This window comes from Haliotis rufescens, unplaced genomic scaffold, assembly GCF_023055435.1.
Source record: "Haliotis rufescens isolate VD_foot unplaced genomic scaffold, xgHalRufe1.0.p SCAF_11, whole genome shotgun sequence".
In the NCBI taxonomy this organism is placed as follows: Eukaryota; Metazoa; Mollusca; class Gastropoda; order Lepetellida; family Haliotidae; genus Haliotis; species Haliotis rufescens.
In genome coordinates, this window is record NW_025963791.1 from 6,390,025 (window position 1) to 6,406,254 (window position 16,230).

A 16,230-nucleotide genomic window follows, 5' to 3' on the forward strand; every position below is an offset into this window, starting at 1 on the left:
TTAACCAAGTAAGCATCAGCCTACACATGTAACAACCGTCAAGTACTGCCTTCGGTACATACACTTCAAGGCTAAGTAACCAGGCTCCTTACAGCAATAATTAATACCCTGCACTCGTAACCAGGGAGATTGATGTAGGTGCCACATTATGGATGTCAAGTTAATAGCGACTTGCATGCATGTGTATATGTTGATGCTTGTACTAGTCCGGACTAATGTTGGTTTTACAGTGCTAGTCCACTGAGATACCAAGCCACAGTTTAACACGGATACCCACACAGATGCAGTATACTGACTACTCACAGCAGTAATATTGATGTGGAGAATGGGACCGAGATACTTCTCCAAATTTCATTTCTATTGAAATATCTGACAATAATCACAAGGTTTTAAACCTATATAGCACAAACAAGTATGACTAATCGAATCTTGATTTCTATGGAACTGTTGATACGTATCCCCATGTTTTGTTCATGATACAACACACATCAACAACCCATAGTTCACGTGAATTATAATTACACAAATGATAACATTTTTGTCTCCAAATGAGAACATAGTTTTGATCCCCCAATAAATAATCAGATTAAAGGAAAGACTTGAATGATATGACAATACTAAAATGGTGATCACTACCAATAAGCCATCTAACCAGATGATTAAACAGTTTGTGAGAGGATGCATATCAAACAGAAAGAAGCAAATTGTTATATTGCCATGCACTGGTGCATCTTTATCGCATTAGTAAACAAATTCACGACCATTGGAATCAATAGAGTTAAGATAATTTTTTACATTGAACAGACTGCTATAGTGTAATATAAACTGAATAAATAGGTGTACTATCAGCAATCATGTACAATAACACTGTTCCCTTTACTACAATGCCCATTGATCATGTCGCAAATATTTATTCACCTGGAAAACATTTTCTTGCTTAAGAATATTCTGGAAAAGAGTGTTTATTTGAACGAATGTTAATTAGTTAAAAAGATAAATCCTGATGAGTACAAAGAATAGATGTATCACCAACAGATGCATCCACTACACTTCAGTAATATTTCTCCAACAATGTATTGTCAGCTGCTCCAATTACACTGAACTTTCCATCTCTGACAAACACCAAGAATTGAATGTTACAATGTCAGCTGACTCGTATCCGAGCCTAGCTTCATCCAACATACAGTAAGTCTGTAAATAAAGCAGTCTGGACCAGACAATCCAGTGATTGACATCAGGAGCATCGATCCATGCAATTGGGATATGATGACATGCATCAACCAATTCAGCGAGCCTGACCACCTAATCCCGTCAGTCGCCTCTTACAAGAAGGTTTAAGTAGTAAGGTTGGAAGATACTAAAAAGACCAGCAGCCTTCGAAATTCACGTTGGTCTGCTAGCCCGAGACTACTTAAATGTGCCAAGGACAAGCGGGCCAAAATGGGCTTTGAGTTCAGCATTATTAAAGTTATAGTGCAACATGCCTGCATGTGTACGTGTGTGAGTGTCTGTTTGTACTAGTCCAGACTAATGCCAATTTTATAGTGCTGGCTCACTGAGACACCATGACCGAGTTTAACATAAATACCCCACTCAGACACAGCATACTGGCTTCGAGCAGACCTGTCTTTGTTTTAGCCCCTAACTGCCGAGTGCCAGGCAGGGTAACAAAAATGGATTGAACCCTGGTCCTTCTGCTCTTCGGGCTTCCGCTCTACCACTAGACTACAGCAGGAGGTGAGGACAAGTAAAAATCCAATGCTGGTGGTCCTAATAGACTAGAAGCATTTGATAGCCATAATTCCAGACCAGTACTCAACCTTTAGAATAAAACTGACAGAAAATGTAAACATAATATACACTTTTGTCTTGTTCAAGCAGGATTAGCTACAAACTTGGAGGACTGGGGAAATAATTTTCACTAGTCGTCTGAACCAGTCTTAAAATAAAATTAAAAATTCTTAGGTTTAACATGTTTAACCAGCTGTTCATGACACCAGGTGTTCATGATCGGGAATATAGATGCATATAAACAGGCTATGATGTTCCAAGAAGTTACACTGTACACAGAGACTGCCTGCTGTATGGTGGGAGGGCCGATAGGTGCTTCGAATATTCTGAACAGTAATGATGTACATAGGACTGTCTCCTTCAGTCACCTTGAAGTGTTAACAATAACAGTTGCTCACTTTACAAAACATTAATTTGTATAACATGTATACATGGTATAAGGAAAAGTGAGTGAGGAGAGTTCTATGCTGATTTTCTGGTAAAACCAGTTACTATCTCCTTTTTCCTGCTTATCTTAATACAAGGTCACAATTTTGTACATGTTCATAATTTACGTTCTGCACAACTTTCGGCTAATACATTACAATTGTCACTCAAGCATGTCCATGTGTTCCAGCCACATAGCAGCTTAAAGATCGGCCAAGCATAGCTGAAAGCATCCAACCAAACTATAAACGGAAATTATTCAAATGTATTTCAAATGTACAGAGAAAATGAGCTAAGTTTACCAATTTTCTGAATATGATCTATTGAAAGCAAATTAATTCAGTTTCTAATAGGACTGAATCAAAGTATGGAACATAATCCACCAATCACTATTTTGCAGATGAAATACATGTACTGTAATACCGTGTTGGTGTTCAACAAACAGTTACATCAAAGCATGTTAACTTTAGTTTGTTGTTTATCAAAGCACTCAGCAATATTCCAGCTACATATGGCAGGCTGTATTGTGTATATACTGAGTCTGGACTAGACAACCTTGTGTATGACATCAACAATCCATGCCATCGGGCTACGCTGACAGGCTATAAACCAAGTTACTGACCTCTATAGCAGAAACTTCAAGGGCCAAGATTTCCGCGATGTCAGCTAGTAAGCAGCAGTAATCATCACACACAGACACGCTTTATGGAATATTAATGAGTAACAATCATTTGTCATCCAAGGAAAATTTAGTAGTTCATTACGATCATAGTTATCTCAAAAGCTGAATAAATATTCCCGAGTTTTCAGTAACTTATTTTTTCAAAATGCTGAAGGCAGTTGATGCTTAAAACATTCCCTTACTGAACACAGGCAACTTCAAATAAAGTCAAGTGAAATGGGGGTTTAACGTCTTAGCATGCAGATGTGTGGTGTGTGCCTGTACTATAGTCCATACTTATGCCAGTTTTATAGTGCTAGCCCACTGAGATACAATGCCTCAGATTAACATGGATACCCCACTCCAACACAGTATACTGGTAATACTGACTCCAAGCCAACCAGTCCTTGTTTTATCCCTTTCATACCAAGAACCAGGCAGGTTACCATCAGTTAACATCTTTTGTTCTGACACAGCAATGGATCGAAACCACCAGGTAGATGCTCTATCATCTATAACTAAGGAGGCCACTTCAGTTTGATGTTAATTCCACACAGGTCTCAGTGGATGGTCAAATGTTAAAATTTCTTGTTACTGAATACTCAACAACAATCATTGTCCGTAGCACAGTTTCTCTCTCTCTACATCAAGTTGATCAACCCCTACAGCTGTCAAACAGACACGACATTATACAAATGATGACATCATGTGTTTCCGTGATAAGCAAACCCACCTCAATGAGGACAAAAACCAAACTAAATCAATATGTCCTGATATGCTGATAACTATTGCTCAAACTTAATATTAAATTAATGTGGTATGCATTTCACCAAGCTGAACGAAAGGTGTTTTTTTTCTTCAAATTTAAGATATAGAAGAAAAGAATTATCAAGAAAAGTACTCATGCACAGTGATAAGACCAAAAATTTCTAGGATCAAATCTTATCCAATTTTCAACCAATCAAAATGACACACATACTCCTATCCATTTCACAATGTTTGAATGACATTGACAGTGACTTTGAACTCTGAAATAAGCGATAGATGTGACAGCTGTTGACAGCTAATGACAGGCACAAATAATAATATCAGTAATCCGATCAATCCCAATAAATACCGAATCACTTATGGCCATCCTTGATTATCCTGTGTATCATATCTGTTTTTTTATGATCAATACCCTGGAGCTATTTGCCACTATAGCTTGTTTCAAGTCCTTTTTGCATGAGAGAACACTAAATATAGCCACCAACTGAAATTATATCTTTCATGATTGAGACATGCTGTAATATCACCAGTATAGGGCTAGAATTGATAGGTTCCATCTCAATACAACTGGTAACATCTTGCAGCATACTGACATATCTATGTGTTAATCAGGCTTTAATCTAACACTCACACGTTAGTCTGGCAAACACATCTAACACAGGCTAATAAAACACAAAATGTACTAGTTTGCCAGACTATCACATTTTTAAACACTCCTGTCAGTCAAATATATCCAGAGGTTGAACATAAGATCAAGAGTTTCACGATGAAAATCATGATGAAAAGTCATCCGGTTCATCACGTAGTTGCAGCCATTAGCTACAAACACAGTGCATTAAGGCCAATATAAAGGGCTTATTCGTATGAAAATGAAACCTGTTGTGCTTACGATTAACAGACTCTAATAGGCATGCAAAGAAACCAACAAGTCCTGTTTAATGGAAAAAAATGACATTGGGATACTTAAACTGACTCTAAGGAAACAATCACCTCAAGTTAATCATGCTAATATTTGTACAACCTTAATTTATTCAATTGTACCAGTACCTTTTTATCATAGTGAAACAATCCTCATCTGAACTCAAAGCTAATTATTCAAACATCTGCCAGGTTATGTATACATGATATATATGAAATATTGAGTGATCCTGGCAATTGGCTATATTCATTATTGTAACTTGAGGTCACATATGTCAAGACAAAAATTACAACATTTCTGGTATCACAAATATTACATATTTTGTAGAATAATAATTTGTAGATCTATATTGCCAAGATACAAAATTATGTGTTTAAATTAAAGTTAGTCCTGACTTGTGATTAAACAGACAGTATTTCAGGTGCATTATGGTATGTCAACTTAACATGCATAGCACAGGATGAAAGCATGTGTTACATATTTACCAAGAGAGTGAAACCGCTGGGCTCACACTGGTAAATGTTGCTGAGGAACCAAGGATGATAATTGCGGCAAATTTGTACCCCTTATACATGAATACATTTCGTGATAAAGATATCAATATTGCATCCATGGTATATTGCGTTTAGAATCAGAAAAACTTTGATTTCAAAGCAAGATTTAAGAATGTTAGTGTTAAATCTGTTTTTCAAACAAAATTTCACTGCTAGGGCATATTAGTCATTGACAAATAGGACTAAATGTGTAAAAATATAATAGTACTGATATGCCAAGAAATTGGCAAGAAAGAAAAAAGTATTTAGAAGAAAGTATATACAGGGATGCAGATGATGGAGAATGGATGAACACGTATAATACAAGCTCACGTTGACTATGACAATGGGAGCAAATAAAACAAAATATTGCAATCTGACACTTCAAACAAACTGGTACCCCCATCATAAAACTCCATTTTGAATGCTTGAATGATGAAAATCTCCAATTCTAAATTCCCATATCAATATACCTAACCTGAATTAAAGACCACTGAAATAGCTTTACATTCTTCCAGTGATACTAGACATCTGCTTGTCACATACCGCCTCTCATATCTGCAACGCAGTTTAAGAAAACCAAACTCATTACAAACCCAAGCTGTTTCAACATACCGCCTCTCATATCTGCAACGCAGTTTAAGAAAACCAAACTCATTACAAACCCAAGCTGTTTCAACATGAATTAAACACATAACCATGACAACTAATGTGTGGTGATAACAGAAATATGAGCCTTCAACATGTTCAACATTATTAGTAGCCATTGGAGTGGTAGAGCATGGGGAGAAGTAACCAAGGTTTTATATTTACTTCTCTTTACATTACATCAGCCTTGTGTTACAAGATGATGAAGAAGGCGGAGACGGCCAGTACAGGAGACCAACACAAGCTGGGAAACACATACTGCTATGCCAGTCTCATCCTCAGTTATCCAGGGTATTACCATATTAAGCACCTTGGGTTTGTAGAATTTACTAAGTGTATGTGTGTGTGTGTGTGTGTGTTTTGGTGCTTTTTGGGGCAGTCAAGACATGATTTTATCTCCTGGACCATACTGTCCCCCTGCAACAAACCAATGACCCCCAACATCACATTGATGACCCCTTCAGAACAAACAAGATGTCATGATGACCCCTACATTTGGGTGGCCAGGGCAAATCAATGATAAATACCCAGGCTCCACATGCCTTGTGAGTGCCTTATGGATGCTCTGATGCTAAATAAAGCCATGGCACCTAAGTGCTCATCTTCATAGAAGAGAAACAAAATACACTGGATAATCAATGATGTGCCATATCAATCACAGAAGAACTGCATACATAATTGTTCTCATTCTTCCGTGCTATGTTGCTAGTACTCCAATTGACAAGCAGAAAAAAGGATAATTAGAGATGTTATATACCACGATCAAAAGGTCATGAGAGAAGATACATTTGGCATTTGCATATTGAAGCATTAAGAAGTACTGATCAAACATTCCATGCTTGAGACACACATACATCCTGAAGCCCACAAGCATAGTTCAGACAGTTAGAAACATCTGGTGATTAGGATTATTTGTTGAAACCTATTCAAATGTTTACAAGTCATGGTAGGCATAGTTAAGTGACTAAATCAGTGTTGGCTTCTAAACGGTTGAAAATCAAGACATGAAATGCTTCACTCCACATTAGCTGTAAGAAGTTAAGATGGGCCAAGGGTCCTTGATTTACCTGGGAATGTCTTGATCTAAGGACTCCCTTGATATTTACTTTTTAGCAGTCTTCAAACTTAAGTGGGGCCCTTAGCTTCTCAGGTATTTACATCCAGACACCCCCTAAAACTTTATCTACCAGGTATTAACATTAGGGTTATGGAGAAGGAGGCCTGGACTTTCATGTTTCATTTCTAACACTGTTTGACATTAGGTTTATCATGTTTATGACAAGAACCTCCTAAATTTCATCCCTAATTTCAAACAATGATCAGCCTAGAATGTCCTTGTCCAATTTGACATGTAATCACAAACATAATTGATACAACTGCCGTATTTTCTTGAGTATAGTGCGCACTTTTTTTCCAAAAAACACAGCTGTGTGGAAGGGGGTGCGCATTATACACGAATTATGAGTTTGGATGTTTTTTTCCCCCATGGAAAGACATTACCGTGAGCACGAAACACCGGAAATACCATGTCAACAAATCCATACTGAAGTACGCAAAATAATCATGTGATTACACTGTCTGGCTATAAAAAGTGTTATTTGTATATCTGGACTTATGTTTGTAACTTATTTCATTAATTTTATTCAAAATTCCTTTTAATATTGTTTTTATTAATTTCGGCGAAATCGTGTGTGAAGCGATCGGAAGATCGCACAACTCACCGTTATTAACAGCAACTACGGTCAGAATACCGCTATTGACGCCTTGAAACGAACTTTAGTTGACAGAGAATGGATACCTATATCATAAATGACATACTTTGACTCGTTAAAAGTCATATTTGTTTTTGTTTGACAATTCTATGTCAACATGAAATTCTCGCGATCACGCGATCATGTGCGCGTGAGCCTTGACGGTGACTGGTCAGATTGGTTCCATGTAAAAAATAATACCCGGGGAATAGCAATCAGCTGCTTCGCTTAGGGTTATTATTATTTTAAATATGTTTAGTAAAGGCTGCATATAATTAAGAAAATAATGGAATATATTATTCCTGATAAAAAAAATAGTTTCAGATACAATTTTTGCCGATCCTTGCATTAAAAATCCTATAAAGTTATATCATTGGGTGTGTCTTGACCGAAGCACCGGTCGATTCCAAGAAAACGTGTGTACAGCTGATTGCTGTTTCCGGCTTAGTTTACGAGACAATACACAAGGTAATCTTAATCCCTGGATATAAAACAATGCCTAGCAGAACAATAAATACTATTTAATCGGTAAATAAACATGTCTGGTGATTTTTTATCTCAAATTTCGAATTTGTACTGACGAAGTTTCTCATCACCCGTTCGTTTGCCGGACTTCGCTGAAAGGGTACGGTGTAATTTTTTTCTGCGCATAATATTCAAATTTCTTTTTTTTCAAAATATTGAACCCGCTAGAGGGGGGTGCACATTATACACGGGTGCGCACTATACTCAAGAAAATACGGTACATGTAATGAAGTACAGGAAAACTGGTAGATATCGGTGACAGACAGAAGTAATCAAGTTCTTTTTGTTATATATAATGTGATACCTAGTGAACATACATGCATCTTCAATGCCATACAACACTATGGTATCTACAGGGGAAACAGCAGTAGAAATCAACCAAAACCATTTCCATTTGCTATGCTGAATAGTGATACCATGGTTAAAATTCAACAGCGTTTCTTGGGTCATAAGTTTGCTGCTGTAGTTGGGTTTTTTTCAAATTTAGGGACCCTCATAAACCTTTCACATTCGGGTCATGACAAGTACTCTTGACGTCCATGCTAAATCTAGTTTCACAAATGTTATATTTGGGATAACACTTAGTAAAGTACAGTGGCTGAGTGGGTTAGATCGCTGACTTTGTGTGCTGGCGGCGATTAGGTGCCTCACTCTGGCAGTGTGGGTTCAAATCCCGGATGCGACTCAACCAAAAAAAGTACAAGAATCTGTGCTATCCTAAATATAATATTTGTAACATTTCACCACTTGAAATTGTGAATTTATAAATCTTGTTTGTTGTTTAATGCTGCAATCAGCAGTATGCCATCACCATGACGGCAGCCTGTAAACCTGCTGACCATACAAACCAGTGATTAATACCGTGAGCAACGATCCACTACAACAATGACACACAATCAACCAAGCCACCAAGTCTGAACACGTGTTCCAACTGGTCCCCTCTAACTAGCAGCACATGTTGCCAGGCACCTATTCTAACCCGGAATCCCAATTGGGTGCTTAATTTTGAACGATCGATAACATATTCAGGACTTTCCCAAAATGCCTGAAATTTGACTTGCTCTTGGGACATCTTTAATATTAACATAATGAGGCTATCTGATTTGGGTGAGTGGGCTTGTGCCAATTTCTATCGCTGAATACGCTTTACACCACTAGTCTATTTATAAACATTGTTAAAAAGATGTGTCAATGTCTTCAGAGACTATGCACTACAAGCAGCATGGTATAGTATGACTATGACTCGTATATTATCACGGTAACAGTAAATCTAGAAATCCACATCCCCTGTCGACTGTTTACTTGTGCTAATCTAAGCACAGTATTTCATAGTTTGATCGAACACAGAACTCATTGCAATATGTCCATGCTACTCAAAAGTAAACATGTTTACTTTTTTAAATGTTTCCCCACATGATGTGTCATTAATGTTGAACAAAGAACAAGAAACATTTTGCATATGACATATTTACTAGATTAGTAAGCCTGTGCCATTACGACCCATAATAACTTAACTACCGTGATAATATAGCCTACCATGCTATTCAGTTTCGACATAGAATATGCATGTTTCTGATCCTGACAAGTGTCCACTATAATACATGCATGACACTGCCAATAAGTGTCATAGTATGCTGTGATGAAATCAATAAATTATCACAACATTTTATCATGTAAAATATAGCAGACCCTTAAAAACAAGGAACTATCATTGCTCCAAAATAACTAATAGAATTGGACAGATACAAACAGGTGAATGGTCAATTCTCAGCATATTACAAATTACAGCATGTATAGTTGAACCCCAGCACCACATACACACAGCAACACAGCAAGTACCAGTATAATAGTTAGGCTAGTTAGGCTTGTAACCATGGTAACCCTCAACCCAGTATGACAAAAGCAAAACAGTGGTTCGTTTGTCCCTACTAACAATCCCAAATTCATCTGACTGAAATAAGTTTTATATCCTTAACCTGTCATTTTAATTTTTTTTTGTCAATCTGAATATGCATTTAACATGTTTAGAAAAGTAGAAAATTGAAAAGTACCAAAAGGAGGTGTTCAATGAGAAGACAATCTACTTACCATGCTGACCCTAAACAATGGTTTAGGCATGCATGGTACTGGGAAACCAATACAAGGAAACCCTGTTAATCCAGACAATACTTCCACAGAGATATAGTCCACATTAACACAACATATGGACACATGAATAACTGTTAATAGTGGACAGGTAGAAGTTCCAAACCATGATAGAATTGTCAAGAAAGTTCCATTTCCAGATTAACAGAGTCCAGACTAACAAGGTTTCAGTGTACAGGGTGATGTGTGCCTGTCCTGAACCCTGCCTATGTGAGACAATGGAGGAATGATGTATTAGGGCAGGAGAAGGAGACAAACTACTTACACCATCCTCCTCGTCCTCCTGGAATACAAGGAGGAACTGTCACACAAGCATACAACATCTGGCTTACCTATGGAAACAACGCCAGGCTTACCTACGGACACAATGCCAGGCTTACCTACGGACACAACGCCAGGCTTACCTATGGATACAATGCTAGGCTTACCTACGGATACAACAACAGGCTTACCTATGGACACAACGCCAGGCTTACCTACGGACACAATGCCAGGCTTACCTCCGGACAACGCCAGGCTTACTTATAGATACAACGCCACGCTTACCTAAGGACACAACGCCAGGCTTACCTACGGATACAACAACAGGCTTACCTATGGATACAACGCCAGGCTTACCTACGGACACAATGCCAGGCTTACCTACGGATACAATGCCAGGCTTACCTACGGACACAACGCCATGCTTACCTATGGATATAACACCAGGGATTATCTACAGACTTAGCCACATCTGCAACACCTTGCTAGTAGTTCAATTGTACTACACCTTCTTACAGCACAAACTTTGAAACTGTTAGTGATTAATATTTTCAGGACTTGGAACCAAGCTACAGTACCAGAAACCTTGCTCTACTTGTTGCTCAAATATTCTGAAACTTTGTGAGAACTTAACTAAGCTATACATCACCAATACTACAGGCTTGAATACAGGATATTCCTTCATCAACCAGGAACACATACGGGTGTCATGTAGTAGGGACGCATTTATTTTTATTCAGGTGAGGCAAATGAGCCCTAGACCTAGCATATATTTTGTCCAAACCATATCATACATATAAATACTCATTTACAACCAGGGCTAGCTGAAAACATTATCAGAATTATTACAGGGAAAGAAATGGTAATGATTATCAATATGAAAATTGTGTCATGGATACTATCTTACATAAACTATTGTGAGTTTTAATTCACTGAAGCAAACTTGTTTTGTCCATTGCCAAAGATGAAAGCAACTGAAATCTTAAGTGTCCACAAAGTAATCCATACATAAATGTGTGACCACTCACCAGTGATGTGATAAATGTTGTCTTCTCTCTTAGCTTTTGGCACATTTGCTTAAAGTTGCTTATCCGATATTTATCAATAATTGATCGATATATTGTTAACGATTGTCAATCTCTATGATCTATATTGATTGCCAGCCCTATTTACAACTATAATTAACAAATATAAATCACAACCCAGTTAGAGAAAAAGAATAGTACGGAGTACGGTACGCTATGATTTCAAAACATTTCAGTGGAGCACAATACATTTCATCCATAATATACTATCTTTCCAATTTGTGTCTATAGTATAATGACCCCTAAATCCTTATTCTTCAACAAAACTTTCTGACCATATCCCCCTCAGCCATGGTAACTCTCATCTTCATTTATAATGCAATTAACAAGAACTGTTTACAATTCAGGGTACCCAAGCTGCTTTTTGTAAAATGATTAATGCAGTTTTGAAAGGAGGGAGAACAACTCAGGAAGACTTTGAGACTGTTTCTATCAATAAATTGATTTACTACAGAAAAGAATAACCAGGACTAAGGAAGTATCTCATTACCATGGTTACTCGCAGTCTACTTTCATAATACTTATTCTATGATTATTTTCATGATTTTGGTGAGTTGTTTTAGAAAATATGAAACAAGGTTAATAATTAATATTCATGCTATCTTTAGAGGTCATCCTATAAACAGAAGATTACAGTGGGGCACTGTGTGGGATATCACAATCCACAGAAAGCAAAAACTCACAACACCATGCAAGAGAAGAACTAGGAACGATAAAGGGACTTTTTCACCAACAAGAATCGTATAGTTTCAGAGCAAAACATTTAGAAAACTTTATGAATGTTATCACATGTTCATATGAATGTGAACTGGACTCACAACAACGCAAATGAGTGAGTACGCCAAAAACGTATCAAATCAGACTTTAGAAGCTTTCAGGAGCAAGTCTCAGATGTACATGAAGTCAACATATGGTCAACTTATTCATCTTGGTCACATTCAGACTTGCTCAGTTACATTTTCACTTGAAAAAACCCAGCATTTTTCACTCATTTTAACATATAAAGATGTCACCCATTTAAACGTGTTGAATTATTCCGTAAGTTTGAAATTTGACATTTAATGTGGCCCAAAAGGGTCCTTATCATACCACGTCCTTCCATCAAAGCCGTGGAAGGAGGTAAACAATCACTTCTAGGTCAACTCTCTGCTCTCAGTGTTTACTTATACGCAAGGGGCTGGAAAGCAACAAGTCAGATGACAGAATATTACTTACCGACAAATCTTTAAAAGGATGAATTATGATGCCTAGGGGTAATCGTGCTTTATTCAGTAATGATGATGTCTGCGGTATGGCGTTCAGAGTACATCGGAATATACTGGAAAAAGAAAAAAAATAACATGGCTGTTAACATGATACAAGGTCCAAATAATAAATAACTGAAGCTTGTTTCTTATCTGAAGTACAAACCCAGTTGTTTGAAGAAAAGGGGTTGGCAATGTTGTTTAATTACTTGGCTTACATTATTAGTATTGTGCAGACCTTCAGTGTAGTGTGAGCAAGTGGGTTGGACCTTAAGCCATTTTGAACAGGTTTCAGCAATATAACAGAATGTCAGCTTCATGTGGAAGGAACTGCCAAAGTAACACAGGTCATGGACACTCATCACTTTGGTGAAACCCACAGGCATAGCCATGATACTGATTGACCATGGTCTGGATAAGAATCATTAATAGAACCAGCAGGCAATGGAACTAAAGGAAAACCAGTGTTCTTGGGGACTGACTTCACTATTCCTGGTCAACATGGTCAAGGTATAAGCCAATACCATCCTGTCATTCACACTTTTTCACAGGGGTTATTATCACATAACACAAGCTACAATTTCATAATTAGTCCTTACATGATTACATGTCCTGACCTTACCAGGGCTTTGTCTGTTCTGCTACTAAAAACTGGTTCTTGAAGTGAACTTATTCTGTCTCTGAATGTCTACGAGAACTGTGAAGAGCATAAGTTCATTTTCAAACAAGATTTGAGGTGCATAGTATGAAAATGAGCATAGCATCTTCCCACATGCACAGTGCAGATGCTTCCACTTGTATTACTTACTCTGGGTTACAGTTGACTTTCTTGAAGTCGTGTTGAAAGCCTGGCTTCACCGTCTCAAGTCCGTCTGTAGGGATGAGACGACGTTCCTGCATCAGGTTCAGAAAGCGCTGGGAATCCTGGGAACACAAGAAAAGCTGCTGGTCAAGACATCCTCCCAATACCACATTGTTTCATTGGGGGTCATTGGTTTCCCATGCAGAGCTGTCTTACCTGGTGAATTTCATCTTGCTTTCTGGCCTAAATGCATCACTGCATACACTTTGGATATTTTAGGACTGCAATTTGGTATTTTGAAACCAACATTGTTAACATTAATTAAGATTATTTGAACTACCTACTAACCATGATTGAGATTTAAGTACTATCCCATGAATATTTGCTTCGACAGTGATGCTGACGAAAGTCAGGGGCATTTTGCTGTGATTTGTGCATCTGCACAGCGAATTATGGGCCCTTAAATAACTAGGCTAACCATGTCTCTAACGACATCAAAGTATGTTTTATAGGTATGTGCATACTGTAAGTAAATAAATTGCTTAAAAAATTAAAACTTCTAAAGACAAAATACACAACTCACATCTACGCCCATATTTGAGAAGTTTGACAGTATATCATTTGGGTTGCTGCTTCCACCCCCCGGCTGGTATCCCCCTGCCGGACCCGACATTGGACCAGGGGCAGGCTGTCCCCCAGGCATCTGACTGTAGCCTGGTTGTGGTGGTCCTTGGTACCCTTGTGACAAAGACGGGGCCTGGTACTGTGGTGCACCTCCAGGCTGGTACCCTTGGGTACTGCTAGGTTGGTACCCTGTGGTACTGCTAGGTTGGTATCCTTGCGTGCTGGTTGGCTGGTATCCTGGTGCAGTGCCAGGCTGGTATGCTGGTGCACCTGTTGGCTGGTATCCTTGTGTACTGCTAGGTTGATACGCTGGTGCACCTGTTGGCTGGTATCCTTGTGTACTGCTAGGTTGATACGCTGGTGCACCTGTTGGCTGGTATCCTTGTGTACTGCTAGGTTGATACGCTGGTGCACCTGTTGGCTGGTATCCTTGGGGTGGTCCCTGGTAGCCTTGCTGCCCTTGTGGAGCTGGCATGGAGTTGGAGGGCTACAAGAGAGGAATGAGTAAGTGAAAGAGCGATTGAATGAGTGAGTGAATGATTGAGTGAGTTTTACAACACTTCGAAACAGGAGTTTTGTTATGTCTCGATCCTTTACATCTCATATTGATTCAGTATTTAATCAAATTTCATCATTGTTTATTTGTTTGTTGCATACATCAACATTCAAGATATACAACAGTGGTCTATAAATATTCAGTTCTGGACCAGAACATCCACTGATTGATATTATGTGCAACAATCCACACTGTTGGGGTACAATGACACTCAATCAACCAAGTCAGTGAGCCTGACCAACCCATCCATAAAATCATCTCATACCTAGTAAAATCTAGATATTTTTTACATTTGTATACTTATCCTGCATTATTCCTACATGCATTTACTGCTGTGTAAGACCAAGCTGTGCGAAGTTCAGCTGAAGAAGAAGTTGTTCCAACTAGTTGTGCAACCCATCCCATCACATCGCGCCCACGTGACCATGGAAGTGATGAGTGAGTGAGTGAGTATGGTTTTACGCCGATTTTAGCAATATTCCAGCAATATCACGGCGGGGGACACCAGAAATGGGCTTCACACATTGTACCCATGTCGGGAATCGAACCCGGGTCTTCGGCGTGACGAGCGAACGCTTTACCACTAGGCTACCCGACCGCCCCTGGAAGTGATGATGTCAGGGATCGACCATTACTGCTGTCACTCAGACTGAACAGTCCTGTTTTGAGTTTGTCAAGCCTTATCCATTGACATCCTTTGCGTAGTTCTCAACACTTTGTGTATTTGTGATTTATATCCTTCCTATGGTTTGTGACTTCATATCTTACATACTATTTTTGTGATTGCGTTAACATTTTATGCTTGATGGTGGCTTTTTTCATAGTAAATATCAGGCGTATATCACATAGCGCCCAGGTGACCATGGAAGTGACGATGTCACAGATCAACACATTACTGCTAGATCTGAAGACATCATGGAGGGGCAGCTGTGTGACGGGTGGGCCAGTTTAGACAAAGTATTGCAGGATAAGTATACAAATATAAAAAATATCTAGATTTTACTAGATGTGTTAACATGGTTAACTTATCCTGCACTACTCCTTAATGCATTTTTACCTGATGGTACAGCGGAGAGCATACCTTCAGATGTGATCCCGAAGAAAGCCATGACAATGTCCAGACACTCAGCAAAGCATCCTTAGCAATAAGATGCGAGAGGTGCAATCTCATTAAAATCAGATCTTAGTTCTCGCTATCGCTGAACAAAGATCTGAGGACATCCCATTACGGGTCATGTCAGGCCGACCGACCAATGGAAGGACTGACAAGAAGTTGACATCAGCCAATCAGAACGCAGCTTTCTCGTTCTTTACGGCACTAATTTCAAATTGGCGACTACGCTTCTAAACATATTTTGACAAATTCTCGATTAAAAATTACAAACCTGAACAAAAGAGCATTCTGAAATGGCAAATATATTGTCTAGATTGTATAGATTCAGTCGCTAAACCCGTGTTAAAGTTTTTGAGGTTGCATAATTAGAAATCACA

General features: G+C 38.5%; 1 protein-coding gene across 6 annotated transcripts in view; it reads right to left on the reverse strand.

Annotated features, from left to right (window-relative positions):
• LOC124134346 (protein transport protein Sec24A-like) overlaps positions 1-16,230 on the reverse strand; it is a 42,896-nt gene that overhangs the window by 13,217 nt on the left and 13,449 nt on the right. For 3 of the 6 annotated variants that reach the window (XM_048392150.1, XM_048392146.1, XM_048392145.1), the window contains 4 exons: positions 14,143-14,670; positions 13,566-13,681; positions 12,729-12,831; positions 10,433-10,450 (listed from right to left, as the gene is read on the reverse strand). In XM_048392150.1, coding sequence (XP_048248107.1) covers positions 10,433-10,450; positions 12,729-12,831; positions 13,566-13,681; positions 14,143-14,670 — 765 coding nt within the window. The remainder of the gene's footprint in view (positions 1-10,432; positions 10,451-12,728; positions 12,832-13,565; positions 13,682-14,142; positions 14,671-16,230) is intronic. The other 3 variants (XM_048392148.1, XM_048392149.1, XM_048392147.1) reach the window with 3 other exon arrangements.